Source organism: Nasonia vitripennis, chromosome 4 (assembly GCF_009193385.2).
Source record: "Nasonia vitripennis strain AsymCx chromosome 4, Nvit_psr_1.1, whole genome shotgun sequence".
NCBI classification, from domain to species: Eukaryota; Metazoa; Arthropoda; class Insecta; order Hymenoptera; family Pteromalidae; genus Nasonia; species Nasonia vitripennis.
The window spans coordinates 9,244,970-9,266,393 of record NC_045760.1 but is presented as its reverse complement, the minus strand read 5'-3'; the positions used below and the strand labels follow the sequence as shown (position 1 = coordinate 9,266,393).

Below are 21,424 nucleotides of genomic sequence, written 5' to 3'. Positions count from 1 at the left end.
ATGTTCTTGTGCTTAAAACACGTAGTTTTGATTATAAGATCTTTTGCCGCCGCGAAATTTATGACCCTAATACCGTTATCATTGCTGGCTTTGTGCAGGCTTTCCTTACCTATAGTAGGCCTAAACATTTCCTCCCTACCTATTTTAGCATTGAAATCGCCTAATACTATTCTTGTGTCGTAAGACGCGAACTGGTCGATTACCTGGTCTAAAGTTTCGTAATAGAGATCCTTAGCTTCTTCTTCTTTGTCCTCCGTAGGACAGTGTACATTAATAAATACATATCTATACCATTCACCTTCGATAATGATGTACGAGAGCCTATCATTGACGGATTTGAAACTTTTAACCGAATGTAAGATGCTTTTGCTTACGAGAAATCCGGTGCCTAGAGATCCCCCACTCCCGGCCCCATGCAGGTATGTGAAGTTACCCGATGCTAGTACTCCGCCATCTGGCCACCGCGATTCCTGTATTGCTACCAAATCTAGATTGTACCTATCAGCTTCCTTTACGAGTTCTTTAAACGCACCTGCTCTGTATAGACTGCGAACATTCCAAGTTCCGACCCTTAAGTCCCTTTTGGTTCGGATTTGATTTTTTTGAGCCATGATGATATGTTAAACCCGCGCGCTTCGGATCCTGTTCCGATCGCAGGTGAGTCCACCGTTCTAGAGGTGATAACCCCCATACCTCTCTAGAACTAAGTATGAGAACTTTCCGACTTTGACGAGGACAGTGTCAACTCGTCGTCAGACACACTACGGTTTCATTCTCGCATCCTAACGCCCCCCTGCAAGGCAGCGCGCCTTCGCTGGCATCGTTACCGCGTAAGACCAGGTGACGAATCATTCTACACATCCCCTTTCGGGGCAGTTGTCATCGCTCCCGCATCCTCCTCGGCAGCAGGATTTTTGCCCATTTTTGTAATGTGTGATGAAAGAGATAGATTGAGAGATAAGAGATAATGTGAAGTGTTTTTGTTGTTGTGGTGCTTGCGTAGTGTTTCTAGATGAATGCGCTCGACAGTGTGGGCTCATCACACCCACGCCTGTTCCTATCGGCTGTCCGCGGCTGTTTATTCAATTTATTCGCAGCTAACCTCTTTCTCAGGGGCTGTTCCTCTATCCGCAACCTAAGGACGCGCTGTGTAGTGGTGATAGGCACCCACCCGTCCGATCTGGACGACAACGCCCAAGACCCGCTTAGGGTAGCGGCATTTTAACAGAAATAGGGGTTCCTATTTAAAAAAAAAATTGACTTTCAAATGACCTTGAAATTTGAGTTCAAGGTCAAAACTAATTGCACAAAAAGATGTCCCCCTTGATCCTGGACAACTTTCATCTGAACAATTTTTCTGTTCATGGCTTAATTTAGGAGTTATTAGACTGGTTTGATTAAAATGGCCCACCCTGTACATAAGACATGCCAGACGCGAGCATCGATTAAGGGGATATTAACGGTAGCTCATCATTGGTATTATTTACCTTTCAAGCCTGCCCCATGAAAGCTAAGCGTTCAATTATGTTTAACGTTCATTATACAACAACAACGATCGCTGGAAAATTGTGACAATAACACCTCTTACTTATTTACATAAACAATGCGTCACTCTGATCATAACTAAAATTCTAATTCCTAAAACTCTTCCAATCGGTCAATTGTATAAAAATCCCTCTTGTTTACAGTCCAGAGCAATACACATCAGTATACGAGGCCGGGGCGAACAATGTGTTTGTTCGATAAATCGTTTTTGTTCCGCGCCTATACTAGAAAGCAGCAGCTAACATCAGCCGCAACTATACGCGCTTGTGTACATCATCTAACACTGTGCTCTGTACACAGGCGGACACAAATGCACGCAAGGTAATTGACAATATACAACAACTATAACAATAATAGCCGCATTGTGTCATAATGCCTTGGCGGCGATGCTATATTCGAATTTGCCTCGTTCCACCTCGCTACCTTCGATTATTCGTCGTCGAAGAGCCGCTAGCTCGCGCGCACGCGATACACTCGTATAAATACAGACCTATAGCCATGAGCGCTGTGTACTCTAGCTTTGTTTGTGACGCAAGTACCGCTGGAAATTTAGCCCACAGCGGCAGAAATATCGCGCACACACGTGATCTGCAGCGTATAGCGTGTGAGAAACGGGCTAAGATCTATGGAAATAACGCGATATTGCGTAAAGCCTAAGCGCTCTGTTTGTATTTCTATTATTGCCGTGTGATGCTCGTAAATCTTACATGAGCGCGAGCGTTAACCCTTTTCGATGCCCGTCTCCTAACGCGTGTGTTCGGTTAGCAGAATTTTCGGCTCTTGTTTTTTTTCACGCCTGAATCGAATGTAAACTAAGAAGTAGAAATAGCCGAGTGTAGTCGGACAACTCATCCCAAAAACTTCAAGCATGAACAAAAATTTTAATCCCAAATCAGTCAGTCGACGATAAATCAGCGCGTCCCAGTCACGTCGAGCGTCAGAGACAATCGAACCGCAATAAGGCTAACGGTCAGAGAGCGATGACGCGGCGGCGCAGCCTTTATCACAGCGGCGTGCAAACAGCGCGGCATGCATGATGGATGCGCTCGCTAGGATCAGCAGCGGCAGCAGCAGCACAACAACAACAGCAACAACGGCGAAACTCGCTGTCGGAGGCTATGCTGTTCCGTATGATCGATACGACGTGATAAAAGCTCGAGCAGCGAACCCCCAGTCACGAGCGAGAAGACGATTGCGCGTGCCCACACCCGCGAGCGCGCGCGTTGCCTGACAATTACCCGCTGCCGGCGCTAATGTTTACTCGCTGCTGCAATTGTTGTGTTTATGTCGAGGATGTTTGTGCGAGGGGGGCAATATAGTCGAGGCGGATTATGGAGGTGTCGATTGAGAAGTGCGATGTGGCTGCAGGTGGAAGATTGGCTATTGTTTTATATTGGCCGTGTGTTTTAACGACGGATTGAGAGCGGTTGCTTCGAAGAAATTTTGGTTTTGAATTTGTTAATTTTATCTGATTCTATTTACCTGTGGTGATGCGAAACTATTGAATCGCGTTAGAAGTGTCGATTGGAGTTCATGAAACAAACATTGGATGCATAGCGTGTCAATCAGTGACAGATTCGGATTTCAGAAATCGGGATCATACGTGGTGGTAAATATTCAAACTACGAGGTCGCTCGATGAATAAAGAATGAAATTTTTTAATTTATCAGAATCCTGTATGATTGCATAGGTGAAGTAGAAGTCTCGCAATATGGTCAGACGTGGGACTTTCTTTAATTCGACACTCGTTTCACCGAAGGAATAGATGTCTGGAACAGAAAACATTACAGCGCAACTTAACGCACCGCCTATTTTTCTTTCTTCCCTCGACTTTCCTCCTCCGTATGCAAAACGTTCGAGAAGTGTAAGCATCAACCACCTTCCATTTGTTGACTCTCCCCCTGTATTTTTATGTTGATATTCTCGAGATAAAACGCGGAAAAAACAGTTATCTCTCAATTGCCGCCGCTGGAGTCTGATGCATTCGTGGGAGCAAGATGAAAAATACGATGATTTTTTTGAATTGTAAGATTTTGCCTAGATTATTGTTCCGAAAGTTCGAAAACTGCGCGAAGAAGGTAGTGTTTTTTATTTTCCTTCATTTCGACGATTTGACGATAAAACTCGAGAGAGAGAGAGAGAGAGAGAGAGAGAGAGAGAGAGAGAGAGAGAGAGAGAGAGAGAGAGAGAGAGAGAGAGAGAGAGAGAGAGAGAGAGAGAGAGAGAGAGAGAAAGAGAGAGAGAGAGAGAGAGAGAGAGAGAGAGAGAGAGAGAGATTTGTTGGAGTACAAGGATGCAGGGGATTACTTTTTTAATTAAACCGAGCTGGAGCAGCACTTTATCTACTTAAATTTCGTAACTTTTCCTGTGTTTTGGTCTTCAAACATGGGCATTACCGAGAAAAGCAGTTAAAGTAAGTTATGTACTTTTTCCGCGCGTGGATGCTCGCAAAGTGTGCACTCAAGAACCTCTACTTTTTTTCTTTTAATAATCAACGAGAGTATATTTTTCAACTTTGCTATAAGCAATCCGGAGCTTTGGGCGTGTGAAATTCATCCGAAGGAATACACATGGCAATTATAATCCGACGAGCCGCGACAGCAACGAAAAGGCGTTTTAAAGCGACGAAGGACAGCCCGAAAATGGACTGCGCGCGTCTGGATAAACAGGGGACAATAGAGATAAACAGAGAATATTGCGAGGAATATGCGCAAACACGTATATAACGCCTCCCTCGCTCTCTCCCTCAGCGCGGCGCGTCGCTTCATTTTGTCATTCAGACTCTACTCCTCTGGTTCGCTTCTTTCCCGCGACGTGCCTCTCTATTTGTACTTCGGTCTCTTTCTTTTTCTACTTTTTCCTGTTTTTTCTTCTTTAGCCGGACAGTCTGTCACGCCGGCTATGCCCCTCAAGGATATTTTGCCAAGGATTTTCGTCGCATATTTTCGCTGGGGGTTTACGTTCCACTTCTGGGCAGAAGGCGCTAAGAGTCCGTGGATTTTTTTCATATTATTGTTACTTTTATATCCTACAATAAAAAATTTGGTTGGATTCGAGTTAGTTTTAACGGAAAAAGTGGTTCTCAAAATTTTCATACGAAAAGGTCGAGAGTATCACGACGTTTCGGGGAACGTTCCCAAAATAACGAAATACAGCCTAAGTATCACAGCACCTCTGTCCGTTCGCCGAAGCGCAGCACGGCACTCCCACCTCTCTCGGCACACATAATTTCCCTTGAGGGAGATCGCGGTGGGTACTCGCAGCCTCAACAGACCGATCGAGAGAGAAAGAGAGAGTCAGGTGGACAGTCGCTCGCCACTGCTCATCCGCGGAGCCATCAGCGCGCGACGAGCCCGCACATATCGCCGCGACGATCGATTATTATCTTTCCAATTTGCATAGCAACCAAGAGAGAAAGGGAGCAGCGGCTGCCTGTTCAAATCTGCGGGCGCTGTGTATCATCGCTGTACATATACACTTTCTCTCGCTCGACCTCACCCCTTTTCATCGGAGCGAGGCGCGATCCTGGCGCTTTTTCTTCGTTTTTTCGCAACTCGTTTTCGCGGATGTCGGCGAGGAACGAGCGCTGATGAAAAAAGTGCCCGGTACGTGCGATCGCGCCGAGGGAAAGGGGCGAGACATTTTTCAGGGGGACGCCGAGATGAGAGAGCTCGTGGAAAAGGAGGAGGCCTCCGCTGCGTCGATGAGGCGACACTTTTCGTTTTCTCTTTTATTTTGTTTTTCTGAGAATATACCAGCGGATCATCTTGTAAAAATATGCGGACATCGATAATCGAATCAATCTCTATCCGCTACACGATTAAAAACCCGACTGCGTCAAGCTACGTCGAGAGCCTACGCAACGCAGCAGCAGCGAGATGGACACGGAAATAAAGAGAAACCGAGCAAAAGCGCGAGATTAAGCTCCAGCGCTGGATGGAGAACGAGAAAAAGGGAGAAATTGCCCGGCGGAATGCGTTTGCTCAATTACATCGCGAGAGCGCGCGCGATATTCGACGAGGAATCTGCTGCGCTGGGAAAGACAAACAACAGCCGCGTCGCCGCTGAAAAATGAGCAGCGCCGACCCCTTTTTTCTCTCACCGCCTCGTCTATAAACAAGCACCGGTTCGATTATTTCCACTTTCTGGAGTTTCATTTTTTTTTTCGTTTGCGTAAACAGAACGACACTGACGTCCGTCCAGCGCGTAGTTTTAACGATCTGCTCATACGTCGCCGGTGCAGCTTTACTGTCCGCGCGTGAACATAAACATCGCTTTTAGTGCTTCTTCACACCAAAAGTAGCATAAACGCGAGCCTAACGACTCGCAAGACATCAATAATTTTACTGACCTACGTAGGCGCGAAATTTGCGTCAAGCTATGCACCTGTCGTCAGAGATGAACCAGATTAATTTAACACAACCGCGCGATGTTTCTCGCCTCCGTCGAAGAAAACGCGTATAAAAAACGCGGTCCTAGTGTAAGGAGTCGGCATTCCGCAAATAGTAACAAACCGCGCGTACAGCACACCCTCGAGTGAAAAAATTTCGCCGAAAAAAAAGAAGAAGAAGAAGAGAGGAGGATCAGGCCTGCGAACAAAACCGCAGAATGCCAGGGCCACGTTCATTCTTCTTCGATTCTCGAGGGTCGCCCTTCGTGCGCGGGAGAGGAGGAGAGGGGGAGCAAAAATCTTTGACGCGCGCCGCCGCGGCGAAGAATCATTAATAACTTTTAGCCGGCAGATTTCGCGCGTATTAATCCGCAAGCGTTCTCTTTCTCTTCATTTTCTTGCGGTGGCGCTGAGTCGACGACGCGCGACGTTGCTGCTACTGCTGCTGCTGGCTTAATGAAAAATCCGAGGCGCGAACGATTTTTCCTCGAGGGTGAGGTATGCACTTTGCTTCCAATTAGAGGGTGAGGAGAGAGAAGGATGGAGGGAAAGCTTAGCACTATTGAGTGGTGAATTTATTGAACTGGATTTTTTGAACTTTTTAATAATATTTAAGATTTATTTGAATTTTTCTCGTGATAACCAATAAATTATTGTTTTTTTTACAGATATAGCTTGAAATGCAATATGTTAAACTCTTGCAGCTGCCACAACTTCGTGTGAAATAATAATCTGGTATGAATCTAAATTTATGTAAAATTGCTGTTTGAACACGTTTTATGTAAGTTTGCGTTGTTTGGTAAAATTTTTGTATTAATTATAATTTCATCGCGTTTAAACAACTGGTATTCTGAAGTATTTATAACATAGCGAAAAAGTTCTACTTCAAAGTTCACAATCAATAACTAAAGAATGCACAGTTCAAACGCTTTTTGCCTGTACTTGGCTTGTAGGGCTCGTGGACAGAATTTTATATTCGAAAAAAAAACACCTCTGCAAAATGTTATAGTCGGTTCCCGGACTCCGTGGCGTCTTCCCTTGTCAGTATGCGGCAAAGAAAACTCCTAATTATCACCGATAAAAAGAAGAAAATTTCTCGGGAGGCCCCCGGGACACAACTATTAGCAGTTTGGTCTTCTAATTGTGCACGAAATTTGCGAGGCAGGAAAAAGGGATGTAGTCGGCAGAAGACGACGAGTAGAGACGACGCTTCATTTCGACTTGTCGCAGTTTGTTAATTTCCGTGATACTCGCACGAGAGCACGTAATCCGAGAGGCTGGCTTGGAATTCTTAGACCGAGAGGGGGCTGCGGAAGCAAATTGTGCATTATGGAGCTTTGTGCGTTGTCTTGGAAGATTATCGGGTTTAATTTGCTACGTCACGGAATAGTTATTTTATCGTCTCTTCGCAACAAGACAATTTGTCTAAGACAATATTATACACTAAACGTACATTTCTACCCTTCTAAAAGTGCATAATTCGATTCGATAAAAACTCGACAAACGAGTGCAATAAAAATGTTTCCAGAAAAAGTTCCCCTCGTATCTATATTCTCAACTCTATAGCCAACATAAAGATCACACTTCCCACACTTGCATCATCGCTGTCATTATCAGCGCCACATACCTGTGTACTCAGTAGGTCGACGTATCTCCACCTCCATGGCTCAACGACCAGCGCCAATCTTCTACCCATTACAATCGAGGATCGATCTTCTTCTTCGCAGAAGGGAGGCAACCACGACGACGATGACGGTATTACCGGATTCATGTCGCACGTAAACATCGACATATTACGCTCTCGGACTCTCGCAGACGTCTGAAGCTAGTACGTCCGCAACTATTGCCCGCACGCCCCAGTTTACCTATGCCTCCACAACAACGTCAGTTTTGCAAACAGCGTCAGATTGACGCAAATCGTGTTCATAGCTTTATTATTCCGTTTTGTTGTTTTGCTTTTGTTTTTACTTACATACATGCACGTAAGTGGGACAGAGGCGTGACCGAGTGGCGCAGTATAAACGTCAGTATGGAGTAGTTTTCTACTTCCCGACTGTGACGGTGTCATTTGAAGTACATGGGGAAGTGGTTGAAAACAAAGAATCACGTTTTACTTGACGCATTTGCGTAAAATTATAGGGTGACTAGATTTTTAATCGAAAACTTTTGACTTGACTTAAGTTGACGAAATTCAGGGTCTATAATTACTACAATTAATATTATTACGGGTTTCGCGCCCGATTCAGTTGCGAGCGCCACTTGTGGTCAAATACACGTGGCAGAAGATCAAATCTATTATTGATTATTATCATTCATAAACTAGGCACCTGAATTTCTTTTTATTTACATAAAATATAAGAATTTTTTAAAGAAAACTTGTGCAAGTTTCAAGCGATTTCAGTGAATCCACGTGGTTAATAATATGGAAAAAGAGTGTGTATCTTTATTTATGCATACGTATATGTAAGTATTACAGGTAATATTCAATTTCATAAAATTTACGAATCTCACTTTTTTTTATTCTTCCACCGGCAAGAAATCCTTTCAAAGAAATTGATTCGATCAACATTTAATAGGACAGCATTTAGTAACAGTTGACGAATCTCGTCTAAAAAAGATGGTCGAATAGTTCAATTTTTTTCAACATCGCATGACTATAACAAGGATAAGACTTAGTTTGTAGACAACTTGAACTTTAACAGGCCCTTGATCTTGAGATACTTAGTTTTTTGCATATCTGGTGTTTTCTAAAAAATGTATACACGTCAGAGAAAAGCTACAAGGAGAAGACAGTTGGTCATCTGCTTGCAAAAGTACCTCTTCGAGAAGAATAATTAATAAATAGAATCAATAGCTCACTTACACAGATCGACGAAGACAAGACCAAGTATAAACGCCGCTCTATCCGCAAGAACGAAGAGAACACGTGGCATCCAACACCTCCTTAATAAATAAACAAAACAATCCCTGTACACTCATTTCCCTTTCCATCGATCTCACCTATGTACGCCAAGCTGGCTCGTGCGTCGTAGCTTACGCGGCGCACTTATCGCGGTGACAATTCTCGTGCTATTTGCACGCGCGCGCGCGCGCAGCTGTATACTGCACTCGTCGCTTATTTTCGCGCTCATGCGTCATCGGGCACGCGCGCGCGCGCTCGAGCGAATTTACACCGGCCGGCTGGTGCACGATTCGTGAGCAGATATATACACCAACGATTCCGAGTCCACTTCTTAACTTGTGCCAGTACGTCTGCTGTGGAGCCCAGGATGATCGGATCGTTTCGGAATTGCTTTTGAATTTACGAAATCGGTTGCTTCAATGTATTTTTCCTTATCATAACTTGTACATAAAAACCCTGTAAAACGAATCCTCAAGCCTGTTTTAATTTTCACTATATTCATTTAACGCTTCATCAGTGAAACTGATTCAATTCCCTCCAGCACGCGAGTCGCATCGATCCCGCAGCCAACCCCGAAAATTCTCATCTCCCCGAATTAATTTTAAATCCCGCCTTCAACCGGCAGCGTCGCAACCTAACCTACAAATATAAATAAACGCCGGCAGCGGCGGCGGCGCACCTGAGAGAAAGAGCAAGAGAGTCATGACACACGTTCTCGCGAGACTATATCAGTCGCGTCGCGCAGCCTCACAATACCCTCAAAACGAGAGCGATTCTTCCTCGTTCCGAGCGCTTTACTCTCAGCCGAGCCTAATGCCAATGACCTGCCGCTTATAGGCAGAAAGTCGTGCGCTTCTACTTACCATACGTCCGCGTCGCGACGGCATACTATTCTTGGCGTATAACTTAGCCCCCCAAGAGAGTGTGTGTGTGTACGCGATGAGCTTGTATGTGCCTAATAGCGCGAGATGCGAGGAGAGAAAGAGCGACAAAGGATTGAATTATCGTTGTGAGAAGCGGAGATAGGTGAGGCCGCTGAGGTGCAGCTGCCTGTGACTCTGTGGCTGCTGCGCGGTGACAGTTGACGAGCGATGCGTTTCTGTCGACTAACGCTACGATTCGAATTTTCATTTTTCAATCAACGAGAAAAAATTCCTACCCTATACATCGATCAAAAACAATAAAGATTCGCGTGAAGCCCGCGTCAAAATCAATCTATCCCCGTCAGTCGCGCGAAAGAAAGTCGAGTCAAAAAACAAGCAAGACCCATCCCGAGCGTTAAACTTCAACGAAGCAGCCCGTGCGCGCGCACTCTTTCCCCGCTAATAAATTCCAGCCGTTCACTCGGCTCACTCTTCAGAACGAACAGCTCCTCGCGCGCGCATCGCATGTATCCGCCTAATTGTGCGAAAGTGCATTCGACAGGCAATTTTATGCAGGCCGCTGCTTGCGCAAAAGTTGCGTCGGGGAAAAAGGAGGAAAAAGCGACACACACGCGCGCGAAGTCGGATAGCTGATGTGTACACGAAGCTGCTCGGAGAAAGAGCGCCGAAAGGAAGAGCGGCCGACTCGAAGGCGCGAGACCATAAAACACGCGCGCGCGCGCGCCCGTTGTTATCGGAACACGCAACGCCTGGATTAAACATTACACGGCTGTACTTACACGTGTGCGCAACGACGAGAACTAAGAGAGGCGGCGGCGGCGGCGGCGTTGTTGGTTATTTTGCCTCGAGTGCTGTAAGGAGGCTTTGCGTGTCTTTCGTTTTGTAACTCCGCTTGTTGTTGCCTGCCGCGGCGGCAGCCGAGGGGGTGTGGGTGGAAAATCGTTGCGGCTCGAGGAGAGAAAAGAGTTTGCCTGTCCACCCGCGCGGATTGATCGAGCTTTCGGATGCTCGCGGTGTTGTTTTTCGAAATCTCCGTTATCAATCGTCGTTCGCTCGTTATTCGGTGAAAGCACAGAGGATATTTCGTTCAATTATACGATGTATATAATTTGCTGTTCCGCGCGCACTGGCGTCGGATGTAATTAGAACCGAAAATAAAAAACGCGACACTGTTTTTTTTTATTGCAGCTAGACACGATAGAGTCTCTCTCAATCCGACACGTGTAGAAAGTTTCTTGCGAAAGCATAATAATTACCGGCTTAATAAAGGCATGTAGCTAAATTTGATTATTTATCAGAACGCGTTGCAAAACCCCTACTTTTACCACACGGAAAAACTCTGAATTGCGCACCAACACGCATTTCCTCATCGCCGACAAAGTACACAAGCGATCGGCCGATACGAATTTCCCAACGAAAATGTACACGACGGTATAGCGAGTTTATCGTTGATGCTAACCATTACCCCTTCAAAATTCAATTATCGATCACTGCGGCGGCCAACACGCGCGTACGGAGCTCATTAATGAATTAAAGAAAAAGTGGCCTCGCAGGTAAGAAACAGCGCGGGAAAGCGAGGCGGAGTCGAAAACGAGGAACGCCGCGGCGCAACATTCTTTACGCGATTCGCGCTCTCTTATCGGCTCATAAATCACGCGCTCTAGTGTGTGTCTTGCGAGTATGAGGCGCCAGGCTAGCCTTTAGCTAGAACGAATTCTTTCTTCGTAGAATATCCTATTTACGAAGAATTGAGTTCTTTGGGATTAAAATCAGGGGAATGGAGTCAAATGAATTGTAATTCCGAAAGGTTCGATTTCGCTCGTTTGGTTATGAACGACGGCACTAGTATATTTAGGGCGGCGAAATCTTTCAAATTCTCATAGCGTAATGGACCGTGATAATTTTTGAAAAGCCAGATGACCCGTTCAATCTTTTAATTAACGAATTCGAAGAGATTAAAATTTAAAGTTAAATTTCTCTGAATTTTCAATACCGTATCCCATTCTAATCCCATCTACAAAACGATCCTGTAAACAACGGACTATTAAGAGCATTTTGAGGTTCGACTCAGCTCCTCGCTCAGCAGTTATATTCCCAAGACGCCCGCAGAATAGAGGAGAGCGACTAATTCGGTAAAGCCACTCGGCGCAACGGGTTATAAGTTCGAACAATCCGAGAGAGGTGTTTCTCGCAGCAGCAGCGGCTCCGATGCTGTTTCCGCGTTTCTCTGTATACGTATATACATATATACATCGGCAGAAGGGTTGAGGGCCTCGTGTCCGGACGGGAAATAACTTTCTTACCTACTTACGGCTTCATCTCCTGGGGGCGACCGACGAGAAGACGTCGCGCGCGCGCGTCTCTACTCGATCCGCGCAGACGCCTCGTTTCCTATCGATATTTATTATATAGAGTGACAAGAAGTCGTAATTAGATTTTTCCGGAGCAGCAACCGCTCGTTTGAAAAATTGTCCCGGCAGTCTATCTTTGCGCGCGCGGCTTTCATTACTCTTCGGATTATATACTAATACGCGATTATAATACACCTTTTTTTTCAGCCGCATCAGATCATATCGTAAGCGATTTTTCTTCCTTTGTCGCGAATCGTTGTCAATTAATTTGTCGCGGAGAGCAGTTTGAGCGATCGATGAGGCATCAAACATTGAGGATGCAATCTTCTCTATCGTCAAGCTCTCTCGGAATGAAATTTTAACGGCGCTGCGGTGTGGCAGTGTTGTTTTTAAATGAATTTCGGCGGTATCCAACAAATCCGGTAGAAAGTTTTCCGATGGAGCGCAATAGGCGAGATCAACGTTTGATCGAGAGCAGCAGTGCGAGACACTGATTGATGACATAATTGAACATTTATTGACGACTACGATTCGACTCGGCTAATAATACACGCCAGGTGGGAAAAGTGCGAGAGAGGAACGAAAAGCGTCTTGAAAAGTTAATCGCGCTTTACACGGCTAATTTAATTGCTTTTCGTGTATCATATTCCGCATTGATTTATTTACTACCCCGAAATAAAGTTACGCTTATAAGTATTTTCAATTTATCGAAGTATCAACTTTATGTCACCGAAGTTTATCGTTCGCCATTGACACCATGTAGGCATGTGGGATATCCTAAAAAGACTCCCAAGAAACCTCGATAACTTTCAGCACATATCGAGAGTGTGGGGCGAGAAACCGAGCCGTCCATTACCGTATCTCGGCTAGTTGGCATGCGGACGCGCGGTGTACAGAAGCACGAAGTGTCGCGTGAGACCCTCGTTACAAGTCAAGCGTGTCCCTCTTCCTCCTGCATACATAGCCTTTGCATAGCCTGCAAGCTTTACTGCTGGTTTGGTTGGTCCGTCTCTGAGAGAAAACTCTATTCCTCGACAGGATACTTTAGAATTGATATGGATCATCGGACTATGTATTTATGTTAGTTATTAAAAAAAAACACTGCAACGCCTTTAAAAAGATTCGAGCTCCCTTGTGCGCTCCTAATGCGAATAATTATAAATTCCCAACAACTCGCCGAAAACGTCGACGATTTTCATTTCGTGCCCGGACTACGGTATACACGCACTCTCCTCTCGCCTCTTCTTATCCCGCACTTATGAATCACACTGTCGCCGCGCAAAACGCGCATAACCATAAAGCGTCATTGAGGCTCCTCTCCCGCTGCAGACGTGAGAATCCCCCCTCGGCTCTCTCTTTCTCCGGGTAAAAATATACGTATAGCTGCAGAGCGTCGCGGTATAAACGCAGTTGATACGCCGAGGCAGGAAGGGCACGTGCCGGGTTCCTTATCGCTTGTCCTCCTCTCCCGCGCGGAGAAGTATAAAAAGAAAGCACCGACGAGCACCTAATGCTCGAGACCTGACGAGGGAACGTGACCTCGAGGACGGCCGCGACTCTGTCTGTCTGTCTGTCTCTCTCTCTCTCTCTCTCTCTCTCTCTCTCTCTCTCTCTCTCTCTCTTGCTCAAGACGAAAGTAAGTGAAAGGGTAAAAAGCGGAGAAAGAGAGAGAGATAGATGCGCGCAGTAAGTGAAAGGGTGGAAAAAAGAGCGAGCGAGCGAGAGAGCGAAGGAAGAGTTTAAAGGCTAAACTGGGCGGGGACGCGCGGCGCCATGCATAACAATTAGCCCGGGAAAACCGTGAAAAGCTCTCCTTTTGACTTTGGCTGCTGGATGTCGAGTCCGCAGTAGTCGTCGACGGAAACGCGCCCGAGATAACGGCCCGGGAGTTACACGCCCATCCTAACCCTTTCTCGGGAGCGAGCGTCTCTGCAGCTCGTAGTAATATTCAAAAGCAGTGTGTAACGCTGCGTCGTCCCGCCAAAGAGGCATTCGCCATTGACGGGGAGTTTTAATTTCGATGTCTCCAGAGTCGCGGAGAGACGAGTTTTCAAAAACTTTTTCCGAGAGCCGGGGAATTACCAAAACACACTACATCGCAGCAGCACAATACGTCTTCGCTCGAGCATCGAAGCATCTTGGACGGGGGCGCGCGATCCGGAAATAAGGACTCCGGCGCCGTTTCTCAAGCCCAAAGGGTTGCCTACCCGCCGGTATCTAGCCGTAATCTCAAGGAGGCAGAAACCATCGGAGGTTACACGCACGTACGCTCGCATTAAGTATCTACCTCGCGTAGTAACGTACGCGGAGATCGTTGCCTCTCTTTAACAATGATTTACAGCGTCTTACTGCGCCGGCCTCGGCTCGAAGATCGGTCAGAGAGCCCCACCCCAACGAGAGAGACCCTAACGTGTATATCAGCCGATTCCAGGAGGCGAGCCTCGGCCCCTTATTATGCCGAGCAAATAATCGTACCCTCCGTCCCTCCCAACCCCCTCCCTGCCTTCCTCAGACCATATTGACTCTGGACGCGCGTCGTCTGCTGTGTGTGTACCTATCGAGACCGCAACGTAATCGAAAAACGATTCGGGAGCAGAGCGTTTAGACGCCGGCTAATTACGTTAGATACTTTGTCGCGCGCGATGCGGGTATTTCGAGAAGGTGACTTTATCGCTTTTGTGCTGTTAATATACTCGGGCTATACGGAGGTATCGGGAGAGGCGCTGCATTCGAAAATCGATAGCTCTATTGGTTTAGCCGGTGTGTTGCAGTTTTTTTTAGACGAGCGACTCTGCGCGGGATCTAAGTAGAGGATGAAAAGTGCGGAGCAGTCTGACGGAGGGTTATGAAATTGTAAACGATTTTGATAGTCGAATCACTGCCGATCGTTTTTCCCTCCGAGATGATTCGCTTACGAAACAAATTGCCAGAGATGCATATTTCAGTCGTCAGAGCGATTCGGCGTCAGCAGCCGTAATGCTGTTTGAAGCGTGTCGGTTTTAGAAAATCCGCGATAAAATTCTCGATGCAGCATTCGCTAATTCATCGAGTGTTTTGAAGAATCTCATCGACACGCTTCGAAAGCTCGAATCACCGAATCGCTATGAATAGATGACAATCTCCACACCACGAGCAATCCATCACTCAGTCGCAGATTCGACGCTCCAACGGCAACATTTCATGTTTCTCTTGCGTTTATCAAGCGTTACGCAATGCATGCGAATAGTTCATTCCGTTTCGGAATCGATACGCGCGCGCGCACATACACACACTATGTAATCGCCGTCGACACACGAGTGGATGAATCAGTTATACTCGTGCACACACGTACACGTCGAAGCCATAATGCCGATGTCAATAGGCGCGCGGATGTGGAGAGAAGAAGCGAAAAAACGGAAAATCCGCTGAAGCGCGAAACGACCGCAAGGAAATTCAGAGCGCGCGAACGTTGTCGGAGAGTAATAAAAAAAAAACCGCGATACACCCACCAGCTGTGCTCCCGTGACCTAAACAGGAAATCCTTCTTTCAGGTAATTGCATGACCCGGCTCAATCCGCAGCGCGAAGAATGCAGCCGATCTAACGCTGCATACACACACGTACCAAGGCGATTTTCATCTGTTCAATTGAAGCGGTTGATACGTGTGCACACACGAGATTCAAAGAACGTATGAAAATCGGGTAGGATAAAAATAATAATAGACGCAAAAAAATGACATTGGGTCAGAGGTGGTGCAAAAAGCCGCCGAGAGAAACGGAATCGCGAGTGCACACAATTGTGTATTTTCTTTGGCGATATAATGTGCGCCTGTGTGTATGTAATGACATTGCACAGGTGAGAACTTTATTGAATAAGTCGTTACGATTGTGTTGTTGTGCGGCGCACGCGGCTCTTTGTTTCTGCGGTTTTCCTCGAATGTGACGCTCGGCAAAATATTGCATCTAATGTACATAATAGCCGCGTTATTATATAGTTGATTTCTGTACACGGCGAGTTCATAAAATCGATAAAATTAAACCGATCGCGCGAACGTGAAAAAATTTCAAATCCTTGTTTATCGGTCCGGAGTCATAATGGGGAAAATATCGAGTTCGCGTGTTGTGGCGCCCGTGCGCGAGTGCATCAAACGGCGTTTTGAAATGCACGACGCGAGGCGGAGAAGAGAAAGAGAATACCTGGCCACTCGGACGTAAACACGTCGATCCGGTTTTGCGCCGCCAATAAAACGTGAGTTGACGAAATAAAAGAGAGCTGCGGACGCGCGTTAGAGAGAAAGAGAAAGAGAGTGAGGAAAGGCAATAACACAAAAACGGAATAGGTAAATATACGAGAGGAGACGCGAACGAGAATGAGAGAATTGATTGATCACTTAATTGATTGATCGATTGCTCGATGCTTTTTGTTTTCGGAAATTACTTGGCATTCGCCTGTGCGCGATATATGATGTAATAAAGCGGATAATTTTTAATTTCACTATTGAACAAAACCTCTCTGATTGTTAGTGTAAAATTGTCTCACTCGCCGCACGAGCGATTTGACTCGAGATGAGACTAAACGCCGAAAGCGTATGACGATGAGAATAAATAAGAGTCGTAAAAAGAATCAAATTCCTGACATTGTTTCGAAGTGGTTTTACGCGTCTAATGGCCTTGAAGCCAAACGAAGCTTCTCCGCAGAGCGATGCGCTCGAAATCGAGAAGCCGGAGGAGCAGCCCAGTGTAAATCGCACGCTCGCTCGCGCTTGTTTTCTGCCCGACGAGCTTTTTTGTACACGGCATAACTCACAGCTATAGAATGAATCAAGCAATCCCGATAACCATATCAAGCTCTTAATTCTTGTAATATGCACAAGTCCGTTATCTTCTTCTGTTGCTGCTGACCTAGCGCAGTATCTAAATGTAAATAATAACAAGAAGGGGATTTTTGCGCACGCTTGCGTGCGATGAGAGAGCGCAGAGCCTCGGATGTAGTCTTTTATCGGAGGCGAGACAACAGGGATTCTATATCAATTATAATTGATTGAAACGCATGATCGGCTTTGTCGCGAGCGATGAATGCCATAATCGAGGTATAGTGGCCGCTGCGATAAAATTTACTGATAATGACCACCCATAAATGCTCATTTATTATTTAGAGTATAAAAATGAGAATTTTTGCAATATAACACAAATTTCATTTGTAAACAAGTACGAGTGCAAAATGTCATCAGTCGATCTGATTCCAGTCCATGTGTTACAAGTTGACTGGATACTCGTAATACCAGCCACGTATATATAACAACACGCGCGAGCATGCAAATTAACTCATTTTGAAAAGTCCCGTGGGCTTTTGCAAAAACTCATCCTACGCGAAGCTATGTAACCCATACAAGTCGAGCGCAGCTCCTCCGGGACTTTGTTCGGACGGCGACGAGTTCACGAGTAATAATGAAAATAATATTGTGTTAATCAAAAAATAGATGGGCCACGAGTGTGTAAAACACGGCTGAAGGTATATAGAGTGAAACGAGTTTGCAAGCCTATTGTATGCATTGAATCTGGAGGCTGGAATGAGTCACTTGTTATTCCGATCGGTTATTACATTCATTGAAACATTCGGTGTCGCTTCATTTAATATTCGATCCGATATCGAGCGCCGATGTAGAAGTGTTAAAAATATCAAATGAAACGCAAATTGCATCGTAAAACAGCTATTAAACTTACATGACAAGCTATATAGAGGCCGGCGAAAAGTGTTACGCTTTTTCTGCAACTCACCTGTAACACACAAGAGAAAAAGAAATCAAAATCAGATATGCACATCGCAATAAGCAATTATACAATTTTGTAAGTGGAGAAAAGAAAGGAAAATAAAATAAGTGCGAGAATTCGAGCTCGAAAGATAATCTAGCTTCTTATGAAGCATTATCGAATTAAAGCAGCGAGGAAAAAGAATAGCAGCAGCGCATATAAACTCCAGAGTCTTGCGTAGGGGGAGATCCGGAGGCACGTCGCACTGACACGCAAACTGCTTACCCACACTCGCACACTAGAAGACACATGCGCGCATGGCGTTACTTTCGCTTTCTTCGCTGCTTCGCTCTGTCCTGATATGCAACGCCGACGCGCGCTCTCTCTCCCTCTGTGTTGCGTATTCGCATTCGCAGAAAAGTTATCTTTATTTCATGGGTGATCTTTATTTGTCACGAGCCCGACAAGCTTAATGGTTTATTTTATCTGCTAATGCTGCTTTAGTTTAATACGGAGCGAGAAGTTGCTATGAAACGCGCGTTTTTTTTTTAATTCTGAATAGACGCTAAATATAACTTTACACAATAGTTGGATACATGTTTCATTTTCTGAAAATAGCTCTCAACGGAAAACGGATTATTGGAAACTTCTATTTGGACAACAAATTTTTCAAGTTAAGTTTCTTTTTTTAACATTCAGCAAAGTCCAACCAGTTCAAGTGTATAAACGAGCGAGTCACATAATTTATCTAAAACACGTGTCCTGTATGAATTCCTATTAATAATGTTCATAACACCAGTTATAAGAACTCAAATAAAAGTAAATCCACGCACTGAATCATGTAACAGCTTTAATGGCAAAATTTTCATCTCGATTTTGTAAACACTATCAATATAAGCCCATAATTGGGTTACACGACTCATAAGCGCGTCTCCCATCGCAAATAATCTAAAGCAACGAGATGCTACTCCACTCGTTCTCAAGCTCTAAAAAGTGGGTCCCAAGAATCTCTCGCGCATTCGTGCTCGCGAGCTGTTTATTACCAGTACAGCAGCGAGTGCCTCACTTAATCGTACGGATTACACATACTGTGGCTACTCTGAATCGCGAGCAAGCTCGCTTCGGCACATCAGATTTGATTAAGCTAATGAATGAGGATACACGCTTATATTTACAATGGCCGAGAGCGCGAATGTTTTAATTGGAAAATTAACCGTTTCATTCACGAGTGCACGCGAGTAAGTGTGTATGCGCGTGTAGATGAATGACGGCGTGGCAATTTGAATTTCTGGTTTTTCCGTTTTCAAGCAAGCCTCGGATGGAAATGTTTATCGGTAAGGCTGGTCTGTGGATTTATTTATTTTATTAATTTACTTTTACCGGCTTTCTACTTTTTAATATGATTGCTATAAACGAGTTTCTTGCATCACCCTTGTATTAATTGTCTAATTTAGATCAGGGCAATTAATTATTTTCTCATGATATTGGTTTCGACTTTTTGGAGTGGCGGAGAAAGTAATTTTCCGTTAGGGAAAAAAAGTACGAGTGCATGTACGAGTCTCCAAAAATTATTAGTTTCAAAATAATGCAGGAGCTTAATAAACAGTTGCAACGAAGTATTTAAATTGCCTTCTTTATTGTCGCTACAACGTTTCCAGTCCTCAGAGATCTTGTCTCCTATAATGAAGTTTGTTTGTGCTTCACGGGTAGATTTTAATCAAGCATTAGCGTCGATCACGTTATTATAAGCACACGTGATTTCGGTAAAATAAAATATCACACTCGAAACGATCTAATCTTAGCGAGTTATTCCAAAATATTTTATTTCTGATTTACGAGAATATAGTGGCTAGCTGAACCAGAGCAACAGTCGCGAACATCGTAATAGATCTTTTCTTAATCGAATCTATGGTTAGTCGATAACTGGACCAGTTGGTTCTTAATAATGCCAATAAGTCCCTGCCTCGCCGCGTGAAACACTAAATCTGGTCCAATGTAAAGCAGCTTCTGTACTAGCCAGCAGAGTAAAATAAAGGCGCGCTTTGAATCTAATGCAAAATGAATGAGCATCTCTTGCTTTACCCACTTTCGCACGCAAGCAATTATAATTGTGTATACGTGTACGCATACACGTGCGGCTCCCCGTGAAAACGAGCCGCCGCACGTGAAGATGTCATAAAGTCACGTTGGTCGACGTAAATCCTCGTATACTCCTCGACGGCCTTTTTTTCTTTTCTCAAGAGGATTTTTTTTGTTGTGATTGTTGTTTTCCTTTGGCACCTCGCGTGAAGATCTATCAATTTTCGATGAGATTGACGCGATGATAGCTTGATGAATTTATGCGTATTTTAGCTTTTTTTAACGTCGTTGTTAGTCGGTTTTTTTCGAAGAATTTGCATTTATACGTTTTTTATACTTCTTATAAAGTAACAATCGAAACCATCGATCTTAAGAAGAATCTATTTTAGCACTGGAATGCTTATTCATACTATTTGTTTTTCAAACTTTTATATTTACATTGCAAAATTGTAGTATTCTGTTTCTGTTACTGTTTCAATTTAATAATTTGTAATCGCTCAAATGTTAATAATTCTTTTATTTATAAAATTGGAAATAAGAAACGAAACAAGTTTTCCGACGACCGGTGATAGTCGATACTGTGTCGTAGGCCGCGTGCACGGCGTTCGTAAAGGATCGTCCGGGGCAGCTTTCCTCCTTCGACGATTTTGACGTGATATCATGCAAATAAGTAAATCGGTAAATGAAGGAGGGTACGGGGTGAAATGCGCAGAGGCTTTCACGGACGATTGGCCATAGGAAAACTTGTGCTTAAGAGAAACGTTCGAAAAGAAGTAGGTTGCCTAGCGATGAAACAACAATTATGTTTTTTGACAATTGAGCGAGCAGGCGATGGAAAATTGGGCAGATGTTGGCGAGCGATCGAATAGTTCGGACGTTTGGTCTGTCAATAAAGTTTGTCTTTTCTAATTCAGTGTCTCTGTGTCTTCTTTCTTCGTGCGCACAGCTGATAGTGATCAAGATCAGCTACAGTTTCGTACTAAACAAACTAACGAGACTACACATTTGATCGGTCGAAAATGTAAGTTGATACTAGTTCTTTCGAAATTCGCGCGAAACTGTATTTAAATTTGTTAGGATAGAATAGGTGAAACAAACTAGAAATGCAAGTCAGCCAACATCGTTAGGCAGAAATTAGCAAAAACTGTTTATGCAAATCAAGCAAAGAGAAACCAATTAAAGACTACCTCCCATATCATCCGAGGAACAGGTATTTCACACTGTCATCACACGGTACACAAATTGAATAATAAAGTGCACAAGCACTTCAACAGCAGCTGTCACAAGAACCGTCACTATTCAAACGCACCGGCTACACAAACGCGTAACACAGTCATCATCATCTTTGCTCGTTCGAACAGCCCTGAAACGTACGATCGAGGTCAGGGGAGGGGGTCACCGAAAACTCACTGACCGACGTGAACCGATCGATTGACTCACGGTCACGGTCACATGGCGCTCTCCCACATTTTGTACAAGTGAGTGGCGGTAGAGCGATTGAAGTCAACCCCAAGGTCGCCTGAAGGTCGTGGCAAGCGAACGAG

At 44.8% G+C, this 21,424-nt stretch overlaps 1 protein-coding gene and 2 long non-coding RNA genes across 8 annotated transcripts in view; 1 reads left to right on the top strand and 2 right to left on the bottom strand.

Moving 5' to 3' along the window:
* Positions 1–21,424, bottom strand: part of LOC100115252 (forkhead box protein P1) — a 221,518-nt gene that overhangs the window by 161,837 nt on the left and 38,257 nt on the right. For 3 of the 6 annotated variants that reach the window (XM_031929092.2, XM_031929090.2, XM_031929093.2), the window contains one exon: positions 17,775–17,828. The exons of 2 other annotated variants lie outside the window; for them this stretch is intronic. Coding sequence is in view for 1 of the 4 variants with exons in the window: in XM_031929078.1 (XP_031784938.1) it covers positions 7,563–7,727 (165 nt within the window). In the remaining 3 variants the exon portion in view is untranslated. Of the gene's footprint in view, positions 1–7,562; positions 7,763–17,774; positions 17,829–21,424 lie in introns of those variants that run through there. One more of the 6 variants, XM_031929078.1, reaches the window with a different exon arrangement.
* On the top strand, positions 4,391–7,471 carry LOC116417195. Its single transcript, XR_004227490.2, has 3 exons — positions 4,391–6,433; positions 6,604–6,670; positions 6,945–7,471. It is a non-coding gene; the product is annotated as an uncharacterized LOC116417195 (long non-coding RNA).
* On the bottom strand, positions 8,350–9,066 carry LOC116417196. Its single transcript, XR_004227491.1, has 2 exons — positions 8,799–9,066; positions 8,350–8,682 (listed from the first exon to the last, which is right to left on the bottom strand). It is a non-coding gene; the product is annotated as an uncharacterized LOC116417196 (long non-coding RNA).